At 33.5% G+C, this 21226-nt stretch overlaps 1 protein-coding gene across 1 annotated transcript; it reads left to right on the top strand.

The window, feature by feature from the left end:
• The first annotated feature begins 13301 nt into the window (after window positions 1-13301).
• Window positions 13302-15028, top strand: LOC113732056 (uncharacterized). The gene has a single exon (XM_027257658.2). It carries the CDS (start codon window positions 13908-13910, stop codon window positions 14886-14888), a length of 981 nt encoding a protein of 326 aa, XP_027113459.1. The 5' UTR covers window positions 13302-13907; the 3' UTR covers window positions 14889-15028.
• The last annotated feature ends 6198 nt before the right edge of the window (window positions 15029-21226 follow it).

Here is a 21226-nt window from a genome sequence, read left to right as displayed (position 1 = left end):
TATGGCTTCTTTGTTGAGCTACATCTTTGAAAATTCAAAAAAAAAGACACTCTTTTCAACCGTTCTTTCTAAAGGATTTTTGCACGAACACAATTTACTAAGGAAATAATAACGTAATGAACATACAATTTGTAGATAAATCAACATAAGTGACCTCTATAACAAATCTTCATAAAAAAAAAGTATCCTCTTTCTCTCCAAATAAAGCTCAGTGGATTTCTTTTATTAATTTTGTGTTGACGTTTGGACACTAGATTATTTGAGATAGTTTTTTTAAAAAAAACATCGTGGCACTTTTTGAATATAATATATATAAAATAAAAAAATGATTAAGAAATATGCTGATGATGCAATTATATAACATGTTGCAAGTAAGCCACCGTCCAAACAAAGCCGAATTCGAAGTTTCTGTAAATGTTATTTGTTCTCTTGCCGAAACAAGAGTTGAAGGACTCCGAATCTAGGGATAAGCAATGTGCATTACGTCAGCAAACAAACCCAGAAAAGAATTACTCCTAATCACAAGATCAACAACAACCTTTGCTAACAAATCCTGACGAAAAATTTTCCCTCGCTTTGGAAATATTCAATGTGCATTCTTCTGGGTGTCATGATAGGCACAGCACCATGAAGTAATAAATTAATTTGTTTGGATAGAGATTTATTAGCCAAAATTTATTTGCTTACATCATCATTACAATTTTCAACGCACTTTTTTATCTTCCCAATTACCTTTTTATCTCACAGACATCACATCACAAAAAGTGCTACAGTAAAAATATCTCAAATAATTTACAATCCAAACAGAGTTTCCAGGCCCAGGCCCAGGCCCAGTTGGGATGCTAACAAACGTTAGGCCTGCCCTTCTGTGGGCCTTTAGATCAATCAAATGATAGATGGTGAATGCGTCGGTTTGAAAATAAATGAATTATTAATCGTAAAATATTATTTTCAATAAACTTAAATGTAATCAAACTAGACGAGGGATTGGACTTTTTTTGTCCTTATATCAAAGTCAAGTCTTGTTTGATAATCTCATTCAACACTCAAAGTTAATGGATTCAGATTTTAATATGTTCAATTGCGTTTGATAGCTAAAAATTAAACATTTGAATTAATTAAGTCATACTGAATTTTTTAGACAAAATTTGTTCTCAAATTATTCACTTGTCCTTAATGTGATGTACAATTAAATGTATCAAATTTAGTATTTGACAATTCAATAATTTAATGAATTTATATTTCAAATTTCAATTTTATCAAACGCACCCTGAATTAACTTAAGGTTAAGCAAGAAAATTCGGATTTGACCAAAATTTTCTCGTTTTTATTTATCATAAACCGAAGGAATATTTCATTCCTTCCCTACGCTTGATAACTATATGAATTTATTCCGGGTGAATAAGCAAGACAAGGCCTTATGCTTTGCACAAAATGCTTTTACGACTACAATCACAATCTTTTGGCAATTATTCAAATAAATTGCCAATTTAGACTTTTTATTGAAAAAAAATCACTTTTCGTCATAAGACAATTTAAAGATCTAACAAGCCTTAAGAAATGGGTCTAAATTGTGAAGTAAAAAACTAGCCCTGAGTTCTCTTCAATAGTTGAAAATACTAGGATTGCATTTTCCTTGATCATATCTTTTTCCTCATACAAAAACAGAAAAGAAATTAATGACTAATCTTTTCATTAGTCTAAACCAAAAGAAGCTTCTACCATAGTTCATAAAACGTTGTATATATTTCATATCAAATTTTTAGGTTGGTCCTACTCTTTCCATCTTTCGTTGTCTTAGCTTAAGAAAGACAGCCAGAAGATTCTTCCATCTTTGCTTACTAATTAATTCAATCTAACCTTAACTTTATCCAATTTGTCCGCATTGGAGAATGACAGATTACTAACTCAGCTTCCATTTTAGTTTAAGCTGTTTAGTGAGCCAACATTTTATTAGTCTTGTCCACCTAAAAAATTTGCATATTTCTAATAATTAGAACTCATTCATATGCAAAAAATAGAAAAAAAATCAATAAAGTGAAAGTTTTGGATAAATACTAGTATCCTATTATTGTGAAATTCGTAACAAAGAAAAAAGGTCCTTTTTCATTTCTTAAAAAAAAAAAAAACATTTCCATGAAAAGTTTACGGTCTAGAAGCACATTTGATCAAAACCCTTTTTGGATAATCCAGAATATAATCGAAACAATGTGGGTAATATTTGAACCTAGCTATTCAAGCTCCATTCATTGAGGGTTTGTTTAGGATTAGTTATTAAATAAGCTTGATTATAATTTGACATTCAATTGCTTGGTAGAAGCAGCTCTACCCTTCTTGAATATCATAAAACGTGGTGATTTTGTCTTAGAAAGATAATTAATTTTTTGATAAATCCAAATCTCAAGTCAATGAAAGCTTGTTCAAGTAAGAGAGCAATACAATGACTCAAATTATCAATACAATAGAATAGACATCCAACTATAGAGAACCGTAGTGATTGGAAGGTCCTATACCCATCTACCGGAAATATATAAATATAAATGTCATTAATCACCATTTAAACCAACCATACATTGCATCTCTTATGCTTGGAAATTATTTTGTTATAAACTATTTTCTTCCGTCTTCCGTGAATCACGGCTGCAACAAGAGAGAAAGTCGACCGAGCCCTAGGTTCCAAACAATTGACTGAATTGAGATAGTCTTGCTACTAAGATAGTGGCAACTTAGTGCGATTCCTAAAATTATGCTAAGTGTCCAGTTAATTTAAATTATCACTTGATATTTAATTTTAATTTAAATTAATTGAACACTTGGCATTCGATGAACGAGCGGCATCGAGTTGTCACTGGTTAAGTGGCACCGAGAATTTGATTTGGGTTCCAATCTGGAATTATCCCTCATAAATTCTACCATAAATAGATAAATCAATTACTACCATGGAAAATGGTAGTGATGGAGCTGATGGTGACTGAAATTAGTATAAGAATAAATGTAACAGCAAGACAATTGATGCATATCATGCAAGCTAGTGCTATACGGCTATACCAAACCACATCTATAAACACCAAATTGGTGCTGTATATAAGTGCTTATTTTAGTTCTTCCTATCACTCTCGTGGAAAGGGCCCTTTGGAATTTGGTATTTTGTGTCCCAACACTTACTGAGGAAGCAGGACATTATGGAAGAGTGAGTGCTTGTGTGTGTGTGTCTGTGTTGCAGTGGAGGTCTGCGGTAGTCTGTGTTGTAGACACAGAAATTAATTGCATAGGAAGTCTTAAATGCATGCTCAAACGCCCTTTGCAAAAAATAAATTAGACTCTTGCGTCCATCTTTTTGAGCATGATATTGTTGGCTAATCGACATGACTTTTTTTTTTTTTTTTTAAAGTAAAACATCATAATTTTATTAAAATTTGCATTGATGGCAAAAGTCATATCATCAAACATTATAAATATCAAAGAACGGATCTGAAAAATACTACATATCTAAAAAATAGATGATAAAAATTACACTGTGAATCTCCAAAAATTATTTTAAAAATGAGATAAAATAATTAAAACCCCATAAACATCCGTGCATGTTTCCATCTTTTTGTGCATGATATTATTGGCCAATTGGCCATGACTTGTATACTTTATTTTAATGACCAGGACTTACATATCCTCCTAAAGGTAGCTGCAATTGAAACTATTGTATTTGTGTCCCAATTATACTGGCAATATTCGGGACACAGAGGGGTAGGAGATAGTCAAAGTTTTGCAGTTCAGTAAACACGTAATGACACCTTATGTTTTCTTGTGTTCATTAACAATTGATCGAGTACAAATTGCAAATTCCCAATCTAATTAATGTGGGCAAATTTATAGCGTATGAGCAGTTATCAATTTGCTCATTCACAAGTTAGGTAACATCTCACCTACTGCTACCGAGGTGCCACCATTCAAACAACACACCAATTTATTTCGTTGGAATGAGTAATGGCCTTCCCGACATTACTTATTGGTACGACGATATATAGCTTACCACCAATGGATGGTGTATGGCCCTGGACTTTTTCTTTGTTTGCCTATAAATCCTTCTAATGGTAATGTGATGGTATATGTCTCCCCTTGTTTCAGGGACAAGAACATATATATGATGTTTACTTCCCATAAAACATCAATAATGGTTAGATGCCAAAGATTCATATCTGACAATGTATTGCTATGCTTTAATACAGAAGATTGAACTGTTGATGCTGATTTTACAAACTGGATTATAGGTCATATGCTTCAATTCCCAGTGTTTACATTGGGTTCTTTCCTGTTACAAAAACTCGTCTTGGTAAATGATAAGGATTGTATGTATAGCCTGTGAGGCATTGCTAGGCAGGATGTCGCTTTAAGGAAGAAGAAAAGAAATAAATAGCTCATTAATTTTGGCCCACATGGAGTTGGAGGAGGATGGGAGTTAGACAAAGTTATATTGATCGAAAATGAGGTCCTAATTAGAAGTGTATATCAGGAGGTTTTCGATTGTCCAGTGCTTAACTGAGAGAAATATGCAAGAGCATTGAATGTTGAGGTCGTTTTCTTTTTCTTTTCTCGTAATATTGAAGCATTTTTCTACCATACACTGACCGGAGGAAGTGAGAAGAGAAGACTGACACCAAGTCTCGTGACTAATGTTTGAATGAAGATGCAAATATCCATCCAAATTCCCAGTTCATTTGCTAAACTGTCAATCATATGAGAGAAATATTTGCCATTTTTTTTTCTTCTTTTCCTTTCTTCCCAAAATCCCAATCTACTGATAGTTAAGCAAATATTTGGCTCAAGGATGTAAGAACAATCTTGTTTTGTAGAACTATAACATATTTTTAAGAATCTAGCTATTTAACAGGTGCTCATTGAACACTCGTTAAGATGTATTTCAAGTGTTAGATTTTTAGAAAGATAAAATCAATTTTAAAAAATATATATAAATGTAAAAAAGGATATTAATTATTAATATATGCATATACATGGCAGATTACGTAGAATTTAAGCACGTTAACAAGCGCCCTCCTATTTTATTGTCCTTGGGGCAGATTTTTCCAAAGCTGGAAATTAATTGGAAGTTGGCAACTGAACTTACAACGGATAGCAATGTGAACATACTGAAAAATATCCACCTTCACTCCGCAACAGCACTCCTTGTTGACCAATTCATGGTTTAGCGTAAGCTAATAAACTGAAGTGTCAAGCAAGCAAAAAGTCCAGAGACATAGATTACGATTAGCATTTAGCAGTCTTTTCTTCCCGTATAAAGTTGTAAACCACCCACGTTGACTCCAAAAATCCCTACTCCTATTCATCCTGCAGGCTGCAGCTGCCGTCATGGAAGCTCATTACCAAGAAGGATCTTGATTAAGACTACTTGATAGCAGCTTGATACTACGATCGGTTTTCCTTCCTTTGACTGAATAAAAGGCAGGAATCCAGTGTGTAATACGTGTTCATTTGTCCATCGCGTACGTTGCTGATTTCTAATTATGAACTGACGCGATGTTTTCAGAGTTGTACTAGAATATGCCTGCCTAAAGAAATAAAATAACATAAAATAGAACGCATTTTTGGCTTGTGGTGTGAAGGTCGATTTCTTGCTCGTATGACTTGCATATTGAAGCAACGTTTGAAAGATTTTCGGGTGGAAGTTTCAGCTCTGAATCATCTGATCACACAGATTTTTACACCTTTATTATATTCTTGTTTATAGTTGAAAAATCAGTTCACCACTCGAAAAGTTTAACCAAACAAGATAATTTTTTCCAGGGAAAAAAAAAAGGATGGAAGACCTCAAGTCTGTAATTCCCTAGATTGCCTGCCATCCCTTCATTCCCTCAAGAATAGGGCTCTAAACAAATTGTCAAAAGAAAGCAATACTCCATAGGGTTCGAGCCTTTCAACAAGTCACACATATGCCAAGAAGTAGTAATTTATTTGGTCCAAATCCTTGACAATCTCACATGAGAAAAACCCTTATTTCTTTTGGGGTGATGCGAAGAAAAACCTAGTTGCATGCCCTTAAAATGAATGGATGCCATCAAATTAAGAGGGCAGTTCCAAGTAGAAAAGGTCAAGAAAAGACAGCAATTTGTTCACCAATAACTGCAAACTCATTTTTCTGCAACAAACAGGAAGCCAATATACATAATCATACTGAAAAGTACACGTTTAGCTTGAGTGAGAAAATGAAAGGATAGAAAACCTCCAAGTACCCACATCCTGAAAACCTCAAAGTTGTCGTCACATCTCACAGTGTTAAGATAATTGTGTCGCCCCTTTTGATGACTATCGCCTAGGCTGCTTTTCGATGCTTCTATTTGTCTGTATATCTTGTATTCTAAAATCTATTAATGTTTCTTGTTTCTATCCATTTCCCGTTTAAAACGAGTAATGTTAATTAAAGAAAACGTAATGCAAAGTTGCAAAATATGCAATACGCAGCTTTCTGGGATATGCCAACCACGCAAATCTGCAATGCTTCTAGGATAAAGCTGTGAATGATGAAAGTAACCTTTTTCCAGCAATGAATTTATTACTCTGGTTTTTGACTTTTTTGTTTAAAAAAAGAAGAAGATAGAGCTTATGCCATTTATATATGGAACATAGCTATGAGATGAATATCAATAACCTAGAACATAAATGAGACCAAACAAAAGAAATAAAAACCAAATTCACAACAATCGAGTATGAGTCAAGTGCACAACTTTTAATCTTGAATCTAGTTTATGCATTGAAACATGTTTTCGAGATTGATAATTAATGTCTGGAGGGTTATAAGCTCGATGGTATCGGGATGTTCATCTGCTAGTTTTGTTAATCTTTGTCATTAGGAATGTTCACATCAAATTATTAGACATTAATTAAGAAAAATTACGGCCAAGTACCACTTCATGAGGCGAATTTACTTTAGGATCTTTTAAGTGATGCAACGGTATTATCAAATTTATTAACCGAAGAGATAGCATAGCACAGTAAACCGATTGGTTTTGAAGGTAAATACAGGCTTGACTCTAGCTTTAATTACCACTGGGAAACTTGAAACTTTTTTAATAAATACTCCCTCCGTCTCATTTTATATGTCATGATCAATCTTGTAAGTATATAATTTAAGAAAAGTATAATTTGACTAAAATAGAGCATGCCTTTTTATTGTTGTCCCTTAAATAAACTTCAACATTTTGTCAATTAATTGTGCCAAAAAAAGAATGTGCTTCGATTTGAACATGCTCCAATTATGTATTTAAAAGAATATAACAAAAAAAAAGTGCATACCATAAGCACAAACAAATTTTAGTTTATTACATTTGACACCCAAAATCTTCCACCCAATTAGATTTTGTCTCCCTCAGTCAAATTAATACGCACTTTGCTCCAACAAAAGATTTTAAAAAAGATAGAGATATATAAAAGACTTTTTTTTGTGTGTTTTGGACATAGATAAAGGTTAATTATACTCTCTTCAAAACCTCGAAAATTCTTTATATAAATATTGAAAGAGTGATACTCGTGTAAGTCATCAAAAAATTAGACCACATACTTATAACCAACCAAGCACCCAATTGCAACAATTGGTTTACTGTCTGTGAATGTGTTTATGACCAAACAGTGACTAATCTGTGTTAAGTTCTTGATGACATAATTCGAAGTGAACATAGGAACATGCAAGGTAATTTCTTTTAGTGGGTCGTAAGATTTCAATGCCTAAAAATTGTGGTCCAGTTTAGAGTTAATTAACTTTTAGGATTGCAAGAATAACAATTGTGGGGACACATTGACTATTCTTTCGCAATTTCTAACATTTATTTGATTGCTCTGTCCACTAAATTTGAATGAGAAATGTAAAGTCAATAGCTCATCGTGAAAGAATAGACTTAACAATTAAAATTGACCCTGACTACCCAACAAAATACGAAAGCCAAAATCTGATTTCTATCATCTCATGTCAGTTGCACTTAAAAAAGTCCTCTTGTTTAATTATGATCACTAACAGCCAATTAGTAGAAAATTCTGAACCTGTTGATGAAAATGATTCATCAATATGAAATATTAATCACGCTTTTAGGCAAAATAGAAGAAGAAGTGATCGCTTTTGAATATGTCGTGTAAGAATATCACACTCTTTTCTTTTTTGGGCAGGTCCTTGATCTAAGAAAATTAAAGTGGTTTTTATCTTTGTCCTGAATAGAAATGAAAATTCCTTTGGAAGTCATTATTATGTTTCATTAATTTTTTTTTCCTAAACCAGAGAAAAGTCAAATAATAAATCACGGGAAACTCAAGAGTCTAGAAAAGTTAGAAAGGGAAAAACCAAAAATTTGGGAAAGCTTGAAATTCAATGTATGATAAGTAAGGCTGGTTTGTACAAATCCATTTCCAAAAGTACTGGAGTACACAAACATCCATCTTTGACTTGGCTATTGAATTATTCTCTAAAAGCTAGTCTCACACATGCCAGGTAAACTAAGCTGCTGCTGATGAAAGGAACGAGTCCTGTATAGAATGCAGTTACAAAGTTCAACTCATGCTTACATAAAATTCTGTGGCTTAGAAATTTTTGTCATGATTAAGTTTCGGAGAAAGATAGGAAAGTTGAAAAAAAAAATGTTGTAAAAACAATTTGTTTGGATAGTGTATTATTTGGAATAATTACTGTAACACTTTTTGTGATACGATATATGTGAGATAAAAAGGTGATTGGGAATATAAAAAGGTAGTATATGTGTTTGTGATGCAAGCGAAATATTATTTGGAATAATTTGGTATCCAAACACGGACGGGTATTTATGAAGTAACTGTGCATTAATTTGAACTTATAATTTCATCCAATGCGCTTAAAAGAAAATAATTCCGTCCAATTCATGAGGAAAAGTGTGTACTTTTTCCTTCATTTTGCTTTAACTATACTTATTCTGGATTAATCGTCAATGATCTTGAGCTCAATCATTGTGCTTGGATCAATCTCTCGGAGATGCCAAATATGTAAGCTCGTCAAATTTGCCTAGTAAGGTGGACAAATATCAAGGAGTGTCTGGATAAGTGAAAGGTAAAAATTGATTTGTTTCATGTAAAAGTTCTTTGTTTGTTCCATACGATTTATCTCCATTTAAATCTAAATTTTGTCAAGGATTTTCAATAGGCACTAATTAAACAAAACCTTTTTCTATTTGACATTATTCTATAGGCTCGAATCAATGTTTAGATACTTGGTTAGGGTACAAATATGCAAAATAGATATGTTTAGATACTAATTAAGTAATAGTGAAAGAATTGGTTTTGATTTCCGCCATGTCATCTTGTAATAGATATGTTTAGATACTAATTAAGCAATCATCTTGTAATTGCTCCTGTAAGTGAAACTTTCAGTGCCTCTTATGCATTTTATACTATTTTTTTGAAAAAAAAAACACATCTACCAGAGTAATAAGACAATATCAATTTAAAAGAGTAAATGACAAAAATATTCACTAAATTATTTAAATTTTCATATTTTGATTATTAACCTTTTTGTTTCATCAAAATAGTCATTTAATTCATAACAAAAAATATTTTTGATCACTCAACTAATAAAACTTTCACTTTCAGTCACTCAACTAATGAAAACATACAGTTTTTCATTACAAAATGCATGTACTAATTAGTTTAATGACAATTTTGGCTAAAAAAATATTTAGTGACTTAAAAAGGAATAGTAAATAATTTAGTGACAAATTTTGACATTTGCACTTTTTTTTTTTAAATTGCCAAGTTTTCAAGCGCTCCTCTCCTTGTTGCTAAACATCTCAATTAGTAACATCTTCTCTTCGTTGCCTAAGCCTCGACTGAGTTACCGAGGTATTTGGGAAGAACTCATTGGGCTCATATAAAATATGAATGTATGGCATTAAAAAAAGGCAAAATGTCTTAGTGGCCCTCAAACTACCACAAAATTTAACTTTTGGCTCTCTAGCTATTAATTGATAAATTTTAGCCTTTCAATTAATTAAAACAAATAATTCTAGCCCTTCTGTTAACTTAAACCGTTATATTTAACACAAATGGCATGACATGCGTAGAAGTGGCTCTGAAACTATTGTAAAGTTCAACTTTTGACCCTTCAACTATTAACTGGTAAATTTTACCCCTTCAACTAATTAAAATGTATAATTCTAATTCTTCCGTCAATTTGAATCGTTATGTCGAGCAGAAACATCACCCACATACGCTGTAAGGGCATAACTGAGGAGTGTTTTCATCTTCACAGGATATGTGCTAGGTTAAAATTGTTTTACCCCTATTTGACTCATAAACTAATTTACCAAATCTCCGATTGTGAAATTTGACCAAAATCAATTGAAAACCTAAAATCCAAAACCCCAAATAGAGAAATTTCAGCAAGCATAGGCAAGTTGAATTGATTGAGTTGTCTTCATTTTGGAATTTAACTTATTTTTTGTGTTGTTCCAAATTCATTGGATTCAAGTGCTTTTCTTAATGACATAAATTTGGCATACAATTGATTTTCTGGGAAATTCCAACAAGTATTAATTCCTTTTCAAGTTTGAACTTTCTAAATATCTCAAATAATCAATTCTTTTGTAAGATTCCTCCAAACTTTACATCACTATATCTAAGTCTTTTTGATTTGTCAAACACTCAGTTGGGCACATTTCAATTTCTTTATCAATAGATGTTTCTGTTCGATATAACTATTCAAGTTGACAGAAAGGGTAAAATTATACATTTAACTAGTTGGAGGGTTAGAACTTATCAGTTAATAATTGGAGGGTCAAAAGTGAAACTTTGCAATAGTTTGAGGGCCATTAGCATCTTATGAATCCTTTGTCTTGTTAAACATAACGACTCAAGTTGATGGAAGGGTTAGAATTATATATTTTAATTAGTTGAAAAGTTAAAACTTATTAGTTAATAGTTTGAGCATCAAAAATTAAATTTCGTAATAGTTTGAAAGTCAATGGGGCATTTTGCCCTTAAAAAGAATTACTTACATTCATTTTCAGATTTTCTATGTTGTGGCACATTTTAAAATGACAGAGTAAAATTGTCATCTCAATTTTTACACACACACACATGTATGTATGTATGTGCGTGTATTGTAACTTGTACTCACAAAAATTAATACTTCTTAATAAGTTCAAACAAATTTATGATTATAACATATCATGCACACAAATATGTGATGCTAACAAGAGCTAGGAGCATAAAAACACATAAAACGGAAAATAAAACCTTTGGGTCGCCTTTTTTTTCCCCCATGATCGGATGCATCCAACTACATCACAATAAGAGCAAAAAGGATTTTAGACGTGCTAGTTGTTGTGAGTGGATTGAAATATATATCGCTCAAAGTTAGCAATTTAATAGGAGAATTTTATAATGCGGGTGTTTAGATAGTCAAATTTTTCTAAATATTATTATATTGATATAATAAACACATCTTTCAATCACTTTTTTTTTTGTATTCTTAATTATCTTTTCATTTCATATATATTGCATCATAAAAAATATTATATTAATTATTCTAAATGAGATTTCAAATAATACGCCGAAACACACTCAATTTATGGTTGATCCGAAAAACACCTGCAAACCATTCTTTACGTGACCATCTAAATTCTTAGATTAATTAAGGAACTAGGACATACTTTGATGAGTTAAAATGTAGAACAAAAAATACACATCATTTTTGTATACCCAAGTATATTAATTGGTTTAAATTTTAATGATTAATATAAGGCTACAACCACAACATAGGAGATAGTTGCAACTTTTTATTTTTCTTTTCTTTTTCCCCTTACATTGGCCATTGTTGTGATATCCAATGCGTGTTGTTCTACAGACAGAAATTTTATTTTGGGGGGCATATGCCTACAAACAGCTAACGTACGCCAAGTCCTCTAACTACAGAAAATCTTTTTGGCCCAAACAAAAAAAAAAAAAAAAGGAAATGTCTTTGTCTAAATCAGGTAAAGAAGCAATCATAATCGAGGAAATAAATAAATAAATACATATATATATGACAGGTACAATAAAAAAGCTACATGTTAATTTGTTGAAAACATATCGCAACTACAAAATCTGAAATAATACAATGAAAGTCTAATCCGGGATTTGCACACCACAGTCCGTACGATGCGATGCTTTTTCTTTCAATAAGAAAGAGGTTTTGAATTCAAATCTTCGTGTTTTTAATTATTCTTATTTTATCACTCAACTCAACCATTCTCTAATGCGATGCAAAACACTTGTATAATACGATAGCCAGAATTAGGGAACAAATCCTCCGGGTTGCTGGCCGTTAGGAGTAGGCGCTATTGGAATTTAAACTTGATCGACAGACAAACAAAAGCCATAAAGTAAAAAGTAGAGTATAATCTCTCAAAAGTTTGACCAGTGCTAAACAATATGAAACAAATCATTCATGTTACATTACCCACACGATTACTTTGCCCGCTTGCACCAGCAAACCACCCAAACCAAGCAACGATTAAGCCGTGGGGAACATGACCACTTAGACAAGCAAAAAACCCAAAATTGCTTCACTTAATTATAGATCATTGTCAATGTCGTCATTTTCACACAAGCATGCATGAATTTCTTGAACATTCGAATTATTTCTTCAATTAGACATGTTAAAATCTCATCGAGTAATATGTAGTATCTTCACAGGATCGTCAAGAAATTGCATGTTTATCTGAGCTTTTCTCATGCAAAAAGATATCTTAAAATGCCATAGGATAATTATATAAATTTTTTTAAAAAAAAAATCCATGAATGTCGCGAAATACATTTTAAATGCTTGTGATGCAATTAGGTATTTCAAAATCTCATCGAGTAATACACGACAATTTTCCTTCAAAGCGTGCATGAATTTCACGTATATTTGATTTACGTTAGACAAAAAGTGTCTAAAATTTATCGAGTAATACGCGACAAATTCCCGCGCAAGCATGCATAAATTTTTTTTTTGGCCGTTCTATATACAAGAAGCAAGATATAAATATATATATGTATATATGTATAGAAAGAGAAAAAATTTAAATCTCTCATCACCATCCAAAATTAATGAAAACACCAACAGTTAAAATTTTGAGTAGGTTTAACTACTTCTTAGGAATTTAGTCAATTAATTTCCAACTAAAGACACAGAGAATATTTGCTTCAGCACAAAATCTTCATCCACACACGTTAACCCCGATTATTTTAAATCTCAAAATTCACCAAAATGCCTCAATAGTCTTTTAAGGTAATAACCAATTGAATCTACCCAAGCTGTCACTTTAGCCCTTTCCGCCCTCGTCAAAAAGCCCGAATTAAATGACTCCTTCCTTCCCCTCTCCCTCAGCTCCTCCTCCTCCTCCTCCTCCTCCTCTCTTCTTAAATCCATTTTGTGTGATGCAATTCAACAATCAAAACCCGTGCCAGTCAGTCAGTCAGTCAGTCTGAGTCATTCCATTTCCATCTCCATCTCCCTCTCAGTTTCCATGTTGCCATCATCTTCCTCGTCTTTCATTTTTTTTTAGTTTTCCTTCTTCCTTATACCGTTAATTAATCACTAAAATATTCAAAATCAGACACAGAAAAAACAATTCTTCACCAAACCCGAAAACATCCCATTAATTATTTGTAATCAGAAATCGACACAGCCCCTTCGATGAATCCTCCTCTTTGTTACATAAAAAAAAAGACTTACAACCGCTCTCTCCATTGCCCTCCAGCTAGCTACCTCTGCACTCGTCTTTCTCTCCCAAAAGTAACTTGAGCAGCTTTTTCAAGAACTAGAGCAGGGAGGAATCTTGAAGGACCAAAATTCTTACTTAATCCGAGAAATCTTGAAGTGGCCGGCCGGACAAGCTTATGCCCGTCGCGCGGCGACTCAAATGAAGTGCAAAAAGCACGTCACCGACTTAAGCAGTGCTTTCGGCGTCTGCGCTTCTTGTCTCCGGGAGCGCCTCTTTGTTCTCATTGCAGCACAAGAGCGGGCTCAACAGGCGGCAGCCGCTGCCGAAGAAGATCGCCGAAAATCGGAAGCTAACCCGCCTCCCTTAATTTTTCCTCGTTCCGTTTCCCCGTATATTTCTCGCCGGAAATCTGATACGAGTGCGGAGACGTGGATTGATCCTTGCGGTCAGAATCATCATCGTCATGGCTTGTCCGATCATCGGTTTTATAGTACTCCTCAAGTGGGGCCCAATGGGACGTTAGTAGCCGCCGGTTATTGCAGTAAGAAGAAGAGCGGAACCCGGTTTTCTTTGTTTGCGAATCTTTTTAGATCGAAATCCGAGAAAGTGGATACGGATCATGCCTCTTCGGGTTCGGGTCAGGATGCTTGTACTGGGCCTGCAGCGTCTTCTTCGACGTCGTGGTTCTCCGCAATTCTCCCCCGTCGACTGAAAAAACAGAACCGGACGTTCTCGCTTGATGAGTCGACGATCGGAGGACGTCAACGGAGAGTTTGCCGGCATCCTGACCGTGGAATGTCGCCGGCTAGGTACTCCGACGAGGAGGACGAGCATTGTAATAATGGATCGAGCGGATACTCTTCCGAGTCTTCGCAGGCGTGGAAACAGACGCCGAGGAGGGCTCCGGCGTCAGTGGCTCAGGGGAAGCGATGCGGCGGGGGAGGGAGACCAGGGCAGCACAATAGGAATCTTTCGGGGATGACGTTTTGCTTGAGTCCATTGGTTCGGGCCAGCCCGAGCCGGCATTGGAACCAGAAGGGGGGTTTGCCGCCTGAAGTGGTGGTTCCAGGCGACATTAGAGTTGTTCCGGTGAAGCCTCCTCTGACAAACGCGGCGTCGTTTTGCAAAAATAGATCGAGAAAGCTTGCTGATTTTGGGCGGTTTCATCACAACCGCTGATGTATTTGATGGTTGACATTTGACCAGGTCAACGTATATTGATGTGTTGATATATCCAAAGTACGGTTTTGCCCTCGCTGTAATTCTCTGTATACTTACTTAAAATACCTGGAAATTGAGGATATAACTTTTCATTTTGATTTTGTATCTTGTTCATTAATTTGACAGCCCTAAAAAAAAAAAAAAAGGGAGAACCTTCGATATTTTTTGACGTTTGACAGTTTGACTTGTATGGAATATCTAAATTTTTTTAGCAAAACATAATATTTTTTTAGCAAAACATAATAAAATAATTTTTTGTTCTGATTTTTCAATGGACAAAGGTAAGTGGATGGCGGTGCTTCGGAGGATCATGGTGGTTGATGTGACCGTGGGCCGTCAGATTTTGAAAATTTTTCTTTTTCAGATTTTGAATTTCTGTTTTTCGTGAGTGCGTTTAATCCAAATCCAAATTTTGACTCTTCTGTTTTTCAATTTATTCATTCTCGAGAATTTAGTTTTAGTTTTGTTTTCCTTTTTGACTAGTTTTACCATTCATCCATGCAATGGTTAGCACCCAGCAGCAGCAAATGTGGTAGAGTGATTGCGTTTCTTTGTCCAATTTTTGTGTCCTAAAAAGCAAATGGAATTTGGAGTGTAGCTCTTCCTAGAAAAGTTTTTTTACTTATTTCGTGGACATAATTTTCAATTAGTATCTCTTTTATTTTGTAATATTAAATCATTATAATATATTTTTTTATATATAAAAACTCTTAAAAATAACATCGGAATTGCCTGAGACAACGTTAATCGAGTAACAGAAAAACAAAAAAAGGGCTTTTTTAAAATAAAAAAAAAATTGCTGAACAGAAAAAATGGGATGAAAAGAAAGCAAAGCTGGTAAAGGGATTAATTGGAAGACATTGGGAGGTGGAACTTGGGACCCTCCAATTTAAGGTGATGGTCACCTATGCACATTCTGATCTGGGCACATTTGATTTGCATATGTTTCTGCCTGTGCAAGAATAGTGCACCCACGCCAGTGTCATGTTCCAAATTTCGGATGAGCCATATTTAGGTTTGAGTGATGAGTATAAATACAGCGTCAGTGTACATTTACTATTTGATTCTGACCAGACAAATGGTGGTGGGCTGAGCATTGAGTGGTGAGTTTTCAACTGCTGAACAGTCCCAAATAGTGATGCTAGTGTATTAAATCTTGCTAGTGCTGTAGGGACCATTACTGCTGATGAACTTATGGTTTGGCCAGACAAGTAGGTAACAAAATAGAGTAGGTAACGAAATCTAGTAGTACTACATTATTTTGATTTTGGGAGAGACTTCCTCAGCTCAAGTGTTGCATTGTTTTGGTACTTCAATCTCAAAAAGGGAACAAGTAGATTATTATTCAACTATGGTAGTAGTATTGTGTTACGACAAGATCATTATATGGTTTTTTGTGTTTTTCCTTTTTCCTTCCTAAATGAATATGATGATGTTTAACGGGACCAAAGTTAAGGAACTCATGTACTAATAATGTATACACGGTTAGTTTTGAATTCGGATGAATGACAATTATACTAAATTTGAATTTGAAATCTAACTTTTACACATGTGTCATGAATCTAACAGTAATAATAGTATATATACACTGTCAGTGCACATAAAACACCCTAACTATCCATTAGGCTCCACAATTTCGTTGTCAAGAGAGCCCCTTGTTAGACCACCAAGACAACTTTTTCTCTAATTAATGGATGGAAGCTCCTATCATTACCAAATTATGACTTGTATTGTATATCTTACTTTTCAGAACCGTGCCACATATAGGCCAATGCTGCTGCGATCAAATTAAGCAATGCCCGAAAGAAAAAGAATGTAACAATAGTTCCATTTTAGCTGCTGCAGAATAATTCGCGTTGGACGATTTCTAACAATCTAACTAATAATAATAATATTTTTCTTTTTTATTAATTTTTTTTAAAAAAAAGAAAAGAAAAAGAGGAAGCTATAGATAGTGCTTGTGGGAGAGGGGCAGAGATGGAGTGGATTTTGTCCGGAGAATCTAAATTGGATGGACAAAGAAAGTGAGACTACTATTAGGGAAGGGTTTCATTGTATTTGTACCACACACACACACACACACACACACACAATTAGAGAAGAGGGTTGTGTGGGAGGGAGCATAATAAATAGTAGAATTGTAGGCACTAAACCATTCGAATCCTGGAGACAAAACTTGAAAGAGCATGAAAGTGATATGGCTTTTCCAAGCTGTGCTGTGGACTCTAGTTAATTTTGTCTATTCCATTTGATCGATACACACGCGGAATTGGAATTGGAATGGCTGCCCTCAGAAAGAAGTGAAAGGTGGTTTGCAAGGGCCACACCACACCTAAATTAAAACCAAACGGCTGAGTGGAAGATATTCTGATATTGAAAAGAAAGGCCAAAGAGAATTGGACAAGTTTTGATGCAAAAGATATTTCCAGTCCGTCTTTCAGATCGAGTTCCCACATATCCTTTCGCTCTCTCTTTCAAATCACAGTAGTGTAAAAAGAAGGCCAGATTTCACTTTAAAAAGCTTTAATTCAGAATTGGAAGCCAGGACAAGAAGGCTTTGAGCCATTTCGGTTCAAACAGGTTTTCCAAATTAATATTCTCCTCATCTTTTCCTCTTTTTTCTTTAACCTTCTTTTGCTAGTCTTCTTTGGGCTTCCAGTTTTCTTTTTTTTTTCTTTTTTTTTTTTTGAAAAAAAAATTAATGATAAATTCTGGGGCTTAATATTCAAATCCAATTGGTGCCAAGAACATATCTTGCCAGCAGGCCAGATGAGATGAGTGAAGAAGCATTTTTCTTAATTGTATTCTTTTGTTTGGTAGTAAAAAGGGTAAGTGGAGTGAGCTGTACTCTCACCCCATTATAAATGGTTCGACTGACTGCATTTTTATTAATTAATAATTAATGTATCCAAGCAGTAAGGTACAATCTGATAATTGCAGTTTTATTTTTTTTCTTTCTTGAATTCTCTATGGTTGAAAGAAAGTTCTATTATTAGTTCACACACATAAAGATCCACTTACACCCAGCTCATAACTTGGAATAATTAACCTTCATTTTTTTAAAAAACTATATATATTTAGATTCAGTGACCACTAATAGATACGCTTGGCATCAAAAGCATTCAAACTCGGCAATGAAGAGAATTTGGCGTGCCATAAGGATACAATTTGAACTCCTCTTCTCTCAAGTGGGGTGAAAAATGTTCATGTAGACATTGCACTAAATTGGAAAAGCATTAAAGAATCGTCTTTAGGTTTTAAGTTACTTTAGGACAATGATGATACTTTAGCACTAAATTGGATTAGCTGTTTTTGGGGTGTTTTTAAAAAATTTTACTGTAGCAAAGTTTTTAGAGTATATTTTGGAATATTTTTAGAATATATTTTGGAATATTTAAAAGTAGTGGAGTTTTTAGAATATATTTTGGGATATTTTTTAAACATTAAAAAAAATTAAGACTACTTTTTAGAGTACTTTTTAAAAATTTTTATAGTATTTGAAAAACTCAACGATCCAAATAGAGCCATTTGAAAAACTAGTGGATCCAAACAGAGCCTAAATTTTTTCATGTATCCAGAAGAAGAACTGGTTTTTTTTTTTCACTGACAATGTATATATACATTAACGAGATCAAATACATGTTACAGGATCCTGTCAAATATGTTAAAAAACTTTGTAAATTCTTGTTGATATATCATAAGTTTGGAGGTTTGCAAAAATCTATGACAATACAAAATTACATGTACAAAGTTTGTGTTGAATACAGAAAAAAAAAAAAAAAAAAAAAGGTTAAGCTGTCACGGTTGAGTTCCCAGAAGATTCTGAAAAAGATCTACAACACTGGAGTCTCTATCACTTAGCAAAACTTCATGAGAAACAGTGTGCTGCACTGCTTCTAAGCTCACATCCACATAATGATTGTGGTTGAAATTATGGAAAAAAAAAGAAAAGAAAAAGCACTCAAGATAATAGGAAAGTTTGTCCTAATCATAAGCATTCAACAAGAAGTGTCACCATAAATAAAGTAGAGAATTGAAAAGCTCTCATGAATGAATAGTATTCAACTCTCTCATGAGATGGATAAAACCAAAATGGATTGATATAAAGGCTTTTGAAGTTGCTTCACATCACCAACCTTTTCTCTTTTTCCTTTTTTGTTTTTTAATTTTCCTTTTTTTTTTAAAAAAATTTTGGCCCCCACCATCTTGGAGGCAGATAACATGCCATGAAAACTTTTTATTAGTCTCGTCATTTCTGAGTTTCATGAAAGGTTGGGTTGACCCTTCTCCAGCGCCAAAAGATCGGAGAACTCAACTGTACATGCAAATTTTTTTTTTTTTTAAACTTGCATTTTGATAAATGAATACAACAAAGTCAAAACAAGTGGACTTTGAATACGAATTTCCATTTGGTAAACAAACCTCAAGTTGTCCTAGCTTTAGCTAGCAAGTCCTTTGAGATAACATCATAGGCTATATATGAAATTCAGGGATTCTTGATACAGGTTCAACATAAACATGAACACGGAATTTTATTGCAGAACTAAAGTTTTTAATTTCCTTTTGTTAGGGTGGAGTCCGGGAAGGTTTAAGTGGGAGATGGATTATTATCTGCTAATTGGGCAGCTATATAGTTACTAGCTATAGTTTCAGAAACCTCCCTTGAGGTTTCTTGCAATTTCATAAAGCTCCCTCAAGATTTTAAATATTACACTTACCTTCCATAGTTTGACACTTCTAATAACCAAACCTTTAAAAATAGGGTTAAAAATTTAGTGAATACCCTAAAATGTCCTCATCTAATAAAGTTTTATTTATTCGTCTAAACAATTGTAAAGTAATTAGTACAATTACAAAGAAATGAGTGTCAAGTTTTTTGGTGGCTATATTTATTATTTAATAAGACACATTATGATAGGCTACTTTAAATAGTGTTTTATTTATTGGAGATATAGATTCTTTTTAAAATGGAAAAGAGAGTGTTATCATAGTTTTTTTTTAAGTCTGTAGATTAATCGAGTGGTGGAGCTATCATAGTTTAGTAGTGATTTTGGGTCATTTATTTTTTATTTATTGTTGATTTGTTGTTAATTTTGATACCAAAAAAAATAAATAAACAAATAAGAGTTGTAAAAATTAGATAATTGTTAAAGTTATTAAACAAATATTACTAGATTGATATTTCATCACGATGAAGGTTAGAGACTGATAGTACTGTGATTTAGCTGACAAAATATAAGAGTAATAAATAAGAAGGCAAAAGGAAAAAATAAAAAAGTATAAAACATATACTTTGTATAAGCATAGCAAAGTAGCAGACAAAGAAGTTTCATAAGAATTTCAAGGCTAATATTATCATTTTAAATGGGTAAGGAAGGTAGATGCAATTTTTAAAATATCAAGGGTGCTAAATGAAATTATAGAAAATCTCAAGGGACTTTTTTGGAATTATCCCTAGTTACTAAAATGCAACTATGTTTAAGTATTAATGAAGATTAATTAGTAACCTTTGACCTGTAGAGAATGGCAAACACTTAGGTAAACTCGGTTTATGCAGAATATGTGACTCAAATTTTGTCACACCATCTCACCAACCCAAGAAAGAATTGATGATGTAGTAAAATTTGAGCCACCTCTACAAGATCAAGTCTATTCAAGTTTTTGTCGCAGAGAATTAGTAGCGACTTGATTTGAAACTTGTTGGCAGTTGCAATCCCAATCAATAGTATTCTTTTTGCTGGCCCTTTTCTTGTACTCATATTCCTTCAAAGTAATAATGTTGATTGTTTTGATGGTTCATTATCCATTAATCACTCCATGCATTAGGCATAATTTGTTTGTTTTCTTCAATATCCATTAATCACTCCATGCATTAGGCATAATTTTATTCATTATGAAATATGAATAATTTGTTTGGTTTCTGTTTTATACTTTAGTTCTAAAGTCAAGGCTTTTTATTAATTCATATCTTATTATTTTCCTGTGATTAATTAGTACTATAATTGACTTGCAAGTGGCAAGCACATGCATGCAATCAAACAGCAGCTAAATGCAGGAGAATTGGTGGCAGATAGACTGTGGTCCGTATTTTTCTCTCAATTTTTTTTGGGGAAGAAACAAATTTCAAGCTTTCCTGCTCATCATGCTGGAAAATTTTAAGGATTTATTTTTTATTTAATAACGGTGTATACATTATCAGTTTTGAATGAATGATAATTATACTAAATTTGAATTTGAAATTTAACTTTTGTACATGTGTCATAGATCCGACAGAGATACTGTATACACAAACTGTC

Source organism: Coffea arabica, chromosome 2e, assembly GCF_036785885.1.
Source record: "Coffea arabica cultivar ET-39 chromosome 2e, Coffea Arabica ET-39 HiFi, whole genome shotgun sequence".
NCBI classification, from domain to species: Eukaryota; Viridiplantae; Streptophyta; class Magnoliopsida; order Gentianales; family Rubiaceae; genus Coffea; species Coffea arabica.
This window is presented reverse-complemented; position numbering and strand designations above follow the sequence as displayed.

Bases quoted from the DNA above. Each gene is read 5' to 3' on its own strand.
- LOC113732056 (XM_027257658.2), top strand. From the start codon at position 13,908: ATGAAGTGCAAAAAGCACGTCACCGACTTAAGCAGTGCTTTCGGCGTC.